Source organism: Bacillus rossius, chromosome 8 (assembly GCF_032445375.1).
Source record: "Bacillus rossius redtenbacheri isolate Brsri chromosome 8, Brsri_v3, whole genome shotgun sequence".
Classification (NCBI taxonomy): domain Eukaryota; kingdom Metazoa; phylum Arthropoda; class Insecta; order Phasmatodea; family Bacillidae; genus Bacillus; species Bacillus rossius.
In genome coordinates, this window is record NC_086336.1 from 33417285 (window position 1) to 33427722 (window position 10438).

The 10438-nt window shown below is 36.0% G+C and overlaps 1 protein-coding gene across 3 annotated transcripts; it reads right to left on the reverse strand.

The window, feature by feature from the left end:
• Positions 1 to 3109: 3109 nt before the first annotated feature.
• LOC134534727 (uncharacterized) lies at positions 3110 to 10145 on the reverse strand. Of its 3 annotated transcripts, XM_063373221.1 has the most exons (5): positions 9360 to 10133; positions 9070 to 9225; positions 6929 to 7748; positions 6306 to 6528; positions 3110 to 5161 (listed from the first exon to the last, which is right to left on the reverse strand). In XM_063373221.1, exons 1-5 carry the CDS (start codon positions 9488 to 9490, stop codon positions 3618 to 3620), a joined length of 2874 nt encoding a protein of 957 aa, XP_063229291.1. In that variant the 5' UTR covers positions 9491 to 10133; the 3' UTR covers positions 3110 to 3617. The 3 variants fall into 3 exon arrangements, with proteins under 3 accessions (XP_063229291.1, XP_063229292.1, XP_063229293.1); XM_063373222.1 differs by having other exon boundaries at positions 3112 to 6528; positions 9360 to 10145; XM_063373223.1 differs by lacking the exons at positions 3110 to 5161; positions 6306 to 6528 and having other exon boundaries at positions 6535 to 7748; positions 9360 to 10145.
• Between the last annotated feature and the right edge of the window lie 293 nt (positions 10146 to 10438).

The following is a 10438-nucleotide window of genomic DNA, read 5'->3' on the forward strand; positions in this document are numbered from 1 at the left end:
CTTTGGAAACCAGCTACTAAGAAAAAATTTGCAATACTTTAAGAAAGATATTGACTTTGTACAACACATGGATTTGGTTATTTTTGCATACATTAAATACGTTATCCGAAATAATAATGAGTATTTAGTATGAAATTTGGCACATAATTATGTATTTTAAATAATGTTTAATTTGAACATAAATTTTTTAACCATGGAGATAATTAGCTTATTTTGGACTACTATTCTGTAGTGATGCAGTTGTTTTCGTGTAAATGTACAAATTTAAAAATATCTGTGATTTTAAATGAATATTCCTGTTATATTAAAAATAAGCAGCTTCTCCCGTCCCTCCCCCCTCGTCTAGTCCCTGGTTCGGAACTGCAGCGCGCTGCGGCGGACATTAAATATTCAGCACGCGAGGAATGGCCGTTTCCGCGGGCTTTGATGTTCCCGCCGTTAATTTGAACCGCCGAATGTGAAACGCCGCGTTACGTTTTCTGGTAATAGTGCGCCCGTCTGGCAGGGGCACAAGGGCGCTAAGGGCGACACTGGCTCGCGCATCACTCGCCTCTTCGCCCCTACGCGCTGGGCTCCGTACTGGTGTGTGGTCTTCGCGTCGGTGACGCGCGTCTGAGGGACTTAAGGGCGCCGCCTATGTCCGTGGGAAAATCACTTCGCGCGCTTGGACGGGCTCATCTTCGTGCAGGAATCGCGGCAGACGCTGGAACTACTCGCCGTGGCTTTCCGCCCCTCGAAAGGCGGGATGGTGTCTTCCCCCACCCGACCGCCGAGCAGACACCTGGGTGGGAGAGTGCGCGGGCAGGGGAAAGGGCGCGAGGCAGATAGTGAACGTGGTGTCCGCTTCCCGGCACCGAGCCGGCACCTCGAGACACTTGGCTGGCGCATGCGGCGGAATGTCATTGTTTAGGATTTCCGCGCTGAACTAAGGCCAGATTACACTTCAGAGAATCGTGAAAGATATTTTTATGCCATGATACTTTCTTTTGGAATGAAGAAACTATAATATAATTATTATTACCCATTAAACGAATGCTCTGTTGCTTTTAAAGTTGTGTTTGTATGCAATATTTTGCAGCTGATGAAACAATCGCCGTTTATTGTTCTGCAGTAAAATACATCTAGCATATTTCATTTCGGACGCTATTGTTTTCAGCCGTTCTTATAAATCATTAGGTCCGTTCTACAGTGAACGCACAAAAACGAATATTTTAATATACTTGCAACAGTGGACGCAAGCGGACACGGAAACGCTTCGGCATGAGATTGGCAACACAACTCTTGCGATTGCGTTTGAGTTTCCGTTATGCGTTTCCGTTGCTTACGGTTCCGTGTCACTGTAGAACAGGCTTTAGTAAAAATGGTTAACGAATAAAGATATATTTTCCTATTCAAACTCGGAAAATATAAGTGGCCTTTTATTATGAATGCCGTAACTGCATGCAATGATATGAAAGGCTTAGAATGATAGTGGAATAAGGCACATTACCAATTTTTAACAAAACAATTATTTGTTACGATATTTAAAAGACAGAACCAACTAAGTGCTTGAATGATTGTGAGAAAGTTAATAAATATTAAATAATTTAGAGTGGCTTTCGTATGAAACATATTTAATGTAACACTAGTGCTTCGGAATATAAGTGACTTACACCATTATCAATATTAGCCTCTCATATGTTACGTAAACGATGATTGCCTCACTCCTTATATGGTTGGCTGTGAATTAACAAATGGTGTTTCAAATTTGTGGTACTTTAAAACAACTATCTACATTTGCTATCAAATGAGATCGTTTTGTTTCTATTGCATTTAATAACAAATAATTTAGATTATTACCGACTGAACTATTAAACTTGCTACGCATTAGCGTACACTGATTGGCTAAATTTATTCTTATATGTTCGTCAGCCTGTGTGCTGCTTAGCGCTACAGCTCACAATTTTTAAGAGATAGTGCGGAAAACGATGTCTAGAAAGAACATAGCGAATGCAATTTTATTTCAGGACAAAAAAAACTGTAAATTTCACTGCGGGTCATAAATAAACTTATGAAATATTTTATAAAAAATTAAGACATGTTTAGTTTTTGTTCTACTGTAAGTTAACTAGTAGTCTAATGTTTATTCGTTTGTGTACTCGTATAGGCCTTTCTATATTGCCTGAGTTTATTCTTATGATTGTCTTAGATTATTCAATGACCTAGTGAGTGTACTAAAGGATTAATTTGTCATGTAATATATGACAATGTTACTCAACGTACTACATCCCTATTTATTGTCGTCGGTCTTAAGTAATGTAAACTCTGTAATGTTTCTAATCTTAATGTATTTATATATTATTCTTATTTTAATATGGGTAATACCATGTGTGTTTGTGATCCTTCTTAATGTAACAAATACTATAATGTATGTTTTCTTCATATTCCTACTTAATTTTAAAGTACCAGATGTGTGAATTTAATATTCGTTCACTATTACAATAATAATGTACTACAGAGGCACATGTATCCACAAATGTAAACCTCTTGTAGGCACTTTGTACAGATTGGTAGTAAATCGTAATTAAACTTTTCCTTTGGCAGTGTATACAAAATGCCAAAATAAAATGGAAGGGTATGTAATGAAATCACTTGCTGCAAAGTGTGTATGGATATGTGTATATTTTACAACATATGTATATAAATATCTTTCTTGTAAATTACAACATTCATAACAAAATATATTATTCACACAACACCTAATGCTCATTCAACAATACCACATTTACATATTTTATTTACATTTTATATCTATGAGAATTGTTATGTTCATTCTTACTACAGGTTATACATCTATGTAATTTGTACCACAAAATAAGACAGTTGTCACCATGAATCAGCTTAAGTAAATGGTAAAAAACTGGCTTAATGTTTTGAAACTGTTGAGACAATAGCTACAATACAATAGCTCTGAACATACATACTAATTGTTTACACAAAAAAATATTCCACCTTACATATTTAAACATACAAAAATAAATATATTCATACAACTATTTTAGATTCAGTATAACAAATTATTTCGTTTCGAACACTCTTGATAAATAATACGGTTCAAATACAAATAATGAAACTAATGTTAATACATCAAAACCAAAAATAAAAATAAACAGCTGCTCGATACTAGTAGTAAACTATCAGCGCACAATATAACATGTAGAGTGAAACAAACATTTTACGTATATCTTTTAAAACGATTCACAATGAGATACGGCCCATAATAATATAATCTAAGTGCAAAGTTATAAGACACTGCATGCCAATTACACTGTTACATTATATTGATTTAAGTATTTCACAGCATACACAAACATAAGGTTTTTTTTCTGTTGGCACGGAAACTGGCAACTGGGCACTTGTCTGTATAACTGTATCATTTCAAACATCTTTCGTCAAACTAGTACGCCAATTTTCTATGTTTCAATTGTTTATTGGACTAGAAAACAAAAATCTATAGGCCTAACTGTAATCTTTATGAAATCATTTTTGTTGTTAATATCCTTCTTTAAAAATGGGAATTTACCTGTACTGTTTGTGGTAATTTTGGCTTACATGTAAGGCTATTGTCCATCAATTGTTTACAGTGTATTATCAGGTTCCCTGATTTCCATATTCCTAGGATAACGTGGATCTATTATTTCCGGTAGAAGGCACGTCATGTAAAACTGTGTCAGTTTGTTGATCATTTTTTCTTTCCAGAAACTGTTCTCTCTTTCAATTTGTTGCACTAGTAAGCCACGTGGTGTCCAAAGGACGAAATAACAGTACTTACGATTGGTAATATGCAGTTGTCCCTGCACTTGGTACATGTAAGCATGTCCTTTCTTCAGAAACATTTTACCATCCAGAATGTTACAAAATGTTACTTTTTTCTGTTCCACTGCTTCTTGTGGAGACATTCTGGCAGCTACGGCAGGACATTTTACTTCAAGGATACCATCATCTCCAACAAGACCGTCAGGTGTTGCTGCCAGCCATGGGTGTTCCTTATCGACGAATAAGCCACAGCGAGCCACCTTCTTACCAAAGTTCACTTCAAAATCCTGAATGGCGCTATGCTCATTTTCCAATCCATACCTTGTGGCCTCCGTCCCTGAAAACCTACTGTACAATATATTGACAACGGATTTTGCTCGCTTAGTGGATTTCTTCATGTTACAGATTCTACCGAAATTTGATGCTGTCAGTCGCTTGATTCTTTCTGATTTCCAGAGAACAGAATCATTTTGCCCTTTGGTAGCGATTTGTAGATTTTCTCGTTCTTCATCCGTTTTACAAAGACTAGCGAGAAATTCCTGTGTCTGTCTTGCATATTCGTCTGGTTCCATGTCAGGTATGCGTTGTTCTACACAGCCATAATCCTTGTCAGGACCTGTCACATACAACTTTCTGCGCTTAAATGTTTGTGGGTTTGTCAGCCTCCTGAGCTTTCTTTTCTCTGATGAACGTTCCTTGCGCTGTATGTGAGCTTTAGTGATGTTTCCTTTATGGATAAAGGACTGTGTTTGAGGACCTGAATTAAAAGAAATTACAGAGAGCTCGCTTCTTGTTTGGTAGCCACCACTCAAACAAAAGTTTACTCGTTTACTTGAAACATGCTTGCAAACCACATTATTGAAAGACTCTGCTGTATTAGTATTGACATTATGTAAAAGGCTTACAGCATGATGTGCAACAATGTTTCGAGCTGCTATTATTTCTGACCATATACCTGCCTCTTGAAGAGGCGGTACAAGGTTTTCCTCGTTTTCTTTCAATCCGCTACAGAAATAACCTCTAATTGCGCATCCTGAGTGGTCACCAAATACGTGAAATGGACCATTGTAAATGTCAAGTTTTAACTCCTCAATTTTTCTGTGAATTGGAAACTCTTTTTGAGCACGCCTATGCTGCACAGCTCCGGTGACTGCAGCTCGAAGGCGGAGTTGTTTGTCAGATACAGCCTTTCGTAGAACAGGAGAAACGGAACCAATTTCGTTTTTCGTCTTTTGAGCAATACAACGTATCCTTCGAAGGTAATTTCGCAGTATGTGGTTAGTACATTCAATTTTGGTGATTGTAAAATTTGGACCATATGGCTGAGCCTTCACCAACTGGGTCATAATGCTGCTATCGCCATCTCCTGAAAATGTTTACAACACGCTACGTACTAATGTGATAAATGTATAGGTATTTATTTATATACGAAAAAAAATACAAGGCCATGTTGCAGCGTTTCGAAAATAATGAGTTAAATTTATCAGTTAGTTTCCAATGTAATGAATTGAGAAAATTCATGACTCCGTGAAATGAAACTGTGAACAAATCCTTAGAAGCTATTTAAATCTACCACGTATAATTCGGCCGCATACATTATTTTGTCATTCTTTATCTCATTTTCGGGCAAAAAATTGGCGTTAACTTATTTAGAAATATTGGAAAAAAACTGTTATGTTTATTGGTATGACAATACTTTAATAAAACGTTTAAGGTGGTATTGTTAAAACTGGGTGATTTTTCTGTATAGACAAAACATTGATTAAAAATTATTGTTTTTGAAGGGCCGTTAAACGCTGTAACATGGCCTTAAACAAGATAAGACTTCAATACTCTATTTCTCACAAATATTAAAACTAAGGCCGCATACTTTACAATATTTTTGGGTCCTTTTTTCGGCTAAATGGAAAACTTTATACCTTGCATACCCTTTAAAAATATTCCTAAGAACCATACCAAGACATAAATCTGCAGTTAAGCCCTCAAAGAAGTACATATATTAACATAGTGGTAGGCTCTGAATTGTATGGCTATGCTATTTCTGGGGTATGAAATACAAGTGCAAGACAACATTTCTTTAATTAACACAACTACTTACATACAATGGCTCACTGAAAAATACCTACAGAAAACTACCAAATCATTTTTAACTCGAAATGGCCACATATGCACGTTCTTCTTGTAGGCATATCAGAGCGCTCGGTTACTGCTCTGAGGCTAACTATTTTCATATAGTTCACAATATTTAGTACCTACTCTTCGCGAGGTTACATTTATAAACATTGTAGAGCTAATACCTTTCTGTATATTTAGGAAGTAGCTGTTACAAAAGCGCTACATTTCAGTTCGTTACAATATGCAGCATTGTATGAAAACATATGAAACGTGCGACGTCGGAAATAAAAACATTAAATACCACACGGCATTAAAATTATTTCGAAAATATACTATCGACACAAATACATAATAATTAATAACATCTGAAATTAACTGATCACCTTGTGACTCACCAATCAGCTGATGATATTTCAGGTTATGCATGGAAACACTGCATTTGAAACCTTCCACTATGATGTCAGATTCCATGGCATTTGAAGACTTGTTCCAATTTTTGAAACAGACGTGGTCCTTTGGCGTCTCATTTTTACTGTTTGCTCGTGAACATATGCAGCAGTATCGATTCCTAGTGCTTGCGAAGATAACTTTTTTTGTTTCTTTTCCTACTATGCAAGCCTATAAGAAAAAAAAAACAAGCATATTTAATCTGTTCGCTGTAAAACTTAATGTAAGGTAACGAGTCATTGTATAATCAGGATAATTACATTATTTCGAATGTCTGGCATTATGCCAATAGGCTCTAAGTATATGGCTCTATGCCGGTAGGCCTAAAAGACTTTCATACTAGCAAACAGGTCTATCACAAAATAACTATACAATGTTTGCACTTATAAAGAATTTAAATTGTCGCATTTATCTACAAAAGAAGGAAATATTAACAAAATAACTATTACGTGTTGTTCACACTGTCATGAACTTATTTTAGTTACTAATAATACATAATTACTGATATAACACAGATTGCCTACAAATTATTATTCAACACGCAATAAGATTACGTAATACACAAACTTACCACCCCAGAAAGAGCATCATATTTGTTTCCATACGATCGTTTACACCAAGCTCCATCAGTGACAACTGCTATGAGAGGAACTCCGTCGACATCCACACTGCCATTTTCTACTGCCAATCTTGCTTCTTCTTTGCCAGCGGCTTCCATACTTTGACATGCGACATCGTGTATAACAGAAGATAGGGATTTTTGACATTTGTTGAAAGTCTCCTTGGCCATGCAAGGCATTTCCAAAGTTGAAGTTATGTCTTGTAACTGTGTAAAACTTTGGCCCGTTAACAACATACTGTTCACCCATGCCATGTTACAGTTGACTTTATTTGTTTGGGGGTCCTCCGAGAAAATAGATTCAACAGTACCACACATATTACACTTGAAATCAAATTTACTTATCATTCCATTTTTATGTTCTTTTATTAATCGCATATTTTCAAACGAACACTGAAACACTTTGTTATGTTGGCTGATGCGCGACATTTCTTTGAATAGAAAGTCAACATCAAACAGTCGACGGCCTTGTATCGGAAAGGTTGATGATTCAGAGCTGAAAGTTTTTTTAGGAGAGGTTTGTTCGGGTGAAGATGCTGGTGACGAAAGTTTCTCCACGCCTTCAAGAAGCTGAGCGTAGTCACTTGTGACCGATTTTGACTCTTGTTCCGTGTCTGAAAATATTCCAGTAACATCATATTCTTCTGTAGGATAATCAGTAGTTGTGACTTTCTGCGGTGTCGCCAATATTTCGTTTGTCCAAAACGAACAACCTGCTCCATCGATGTCTACTTGATCATGTGAAGCAGTATCGCCGGGAGAGGTGGAACACCTAAAACAAAACAAAATTAAAGATATGATTTTCCTTGAAATAATAATCAAATACGCTATTAAAATTGTAAACAACTATTATTGTTGACATAATTAGTAGGCTAAAATTAATAATATATTTCATTAATTATGTCGCAAAGTTTGGCTCAATGTTCCAATTGTGAAATTACAACATTGCTGTGTAAAACAAAAATACCACGTCTCAGAATATTTTAATTATATAACCGTTAAAACAAAATAATTTATTAACTGTAGGCGTAATGGAAGATATGTTAAACAGTATTTGAATACAGCAAACAACAACACTTCCAACCGCTCAGCGATGGTAACAGTAAAAAGCTATAAACAAATAATATTTTGAAAACGCTCACATAAGTTATATACAATTGTTACTAGGTATAACCCTTCAACTTTCTTTTAACATAAAATGTAACTACGCAACTGAAGTACTATTTATAAGTGTTAATAAAGATCTAAATTTTAATCATAAGTAATTTAAATAAAAAATGAAAGATTATATTCTTTTATTTCTTCCATATTCCTATGTTTGTAGAATACTGTTACCTACTTTACAATTTGCTAACGAGTTTATCGGAAGAATGATTTGATCCGTGTTGTCTGCAGCCGAAAGCCGATGACCTGACCACTACGCTACCATTTCTTATGATAGTAGTTGAGTTAGATATAATATTTAGGTTGAATTTAAAAGTATGTGGACTGAAAACACTAATATTATATTATGAAAAAATACCGCCTCATAAATTGAGCGCGAAATCTTACAAATTAAATTTACGAATTAATATGTTTCACTATTTCAATTATTGGTTTAACAAAGTTAATATGTAGTTTTCTACAGTTTACTGATTGAGATGTTTCATCAAATTGAATCTGTGAAAAATCGTAAGTAATAACGAATATTCACTGATTCCGATGTAGAGTCAATTAATTTTCAGTTCTCAGTCATAAAATGATGGAACGTATTTATGTAAGCTATTATAAATACATACACACACGACATTTAAGAGAAATGTGTCAAGAACAGGCATATTACTTTTTTATTAATTTTCATTCAGTGCAGAAGTATTTGGAAACATTTAAGGAAACGTTTCATGAATCTCATACGGGAAAGCATGCTATAAAACTATGCAGTAATGTAGTGGACTATTTTATGTATGTGTATAGGCCTACGTAATATTCATATACAGGTATTCATGCGTTATAGACGTTTTATCCGTGCTAGAAAAGTAAGAGAGACACCTTCTTTCGGCATTTTGCCCTTTAATTATTCTTAAGTAATTGTTGAAAAAAACTATTATTCAAACCTTGCTGGAGACAACGTTATGTAGCAAGTCTCACTGTCTGTCTGGGTTTTCCTTTCAACAGCATTTTCTATATTCCCCGCGTGTTTGGATGTACTGAAAGACTCATGTGAAGTATAGTTGGAAAACCTTGTTTCATGGTTTTTCACGTAACGCAGCCTGTGAAAGAAAGAACATTTAAATTTAATACAGCTTAAATGGATAGTAAAGGAATATAAAAAATTATGCTATATAACCTTTTCAACTGAAAGTGAAGGCTTACATGTTTCTTAATAAATGTACAACACACTTACCTGCCGTCAACTAAACGTAAAACTTTCCCTTTGTTCCATTTCCTTTTCTTTCGAACTGCATTCAGACGCAAGTGACGTTTTTTACCTCTTCTTTTGTCTTCATTCAAAACTTGCTTTCTCGCAGATTCCATACCTTTGTAAATCAAACCTTTCTAAATGGGTATAAAGGCTAAACGTTCTACTGGCACTTGACGCGAGTCAATTCACCCACACACATTCACAAGTATCAGAGCACGCACGCAGGATGATGGATGTACGAACTATTATCTCGCACCTCGCACTGTGCGTCTGTCAAAGACAGCTACTGCCCTAGACTCAGGTTAGCGACACGCAGCAGCTGGGCACTCCCCCTACCAGCCGGATCTTTTCCCCCCGCATACCCACCTTCCCGCCGCTCAAGGCTACTTCCCCTCCCGGACTGATAGCGGCCGAGCGGAGCGCGTGGTGGCGCCACTTCACTGGAGTGTCTTACTGGCATGCAGTGCTTTAGAACTGCATCGTAGAACCATCGATTTTCATCTACGAAACTATATTTTTTTATCACGCGACGCAAGACAAAGGTGCATTCTACGGGTCTATAATTTTCCGAAGCCCGGGAAAATGAATCTTCTTACCTAAATCTCGCCGCAAAAAGTGCCGTTTTAGCCATTTTCACAGTCAAAACTTACCTATTAGTAAGGGAAAATAGAACGTCTCACTATTATAGGCCTGTAAGCTGTTCCTTAAATGCTTTTCGTAGCCAAACTGCAAAACAATACGTGGAATAGTTTTCGAATAAAAGCCGGATTTCCAAGGCTCTGCACGTCTCTGCGCTCTCCAAGTAGGCGGCGCCCTTAAAGCTTCCACTGTCCCCAGCCAATAACCCGCGGCTTTGCTTTGTTTTACTATTCAAAGAAAAGTATATGGTTAATTAACAAACATTTTTTCTAAAGAAATAGACACCATGAAATCGTCAGGAGCATATAATTTTTTAAATTCATAACATAACCGTTTGATGTTATTTTTTTTAAATTGGTTATGATTATATACTTTTAATTTTATTGTAGAATATGATTTTATAAATTCTTTTTAATATCTAT

What these genes read in the sequence shown, in the direction of transcription:
- LOC134534727 (XM_063373221.1), bottom strand. Translation starts at nt 9,490, where the DNA reads ATGGAATCTGCGAGAAAGCAAGTTTTGAATGAAGACAAAAGAAGAGGT. An exon ending in TTACGTTTAGTTGACGGCAG is followed by an intron (nt 9,226 to 9,359) that starts GTAAGTGTGTTG and finishes TTTCTTTCACAG; the next exon opens with GCTGCGTTACGTGAAAAACC. An exon ending in GAAATATCATCAGCTGATTG is followed by an intron (nt 5,162 to 6,305) that starts GTGAGTCACAAG and finishes AAACATTTTCAG; the next exon opens with GAGATGGCGATAGCAGCATT.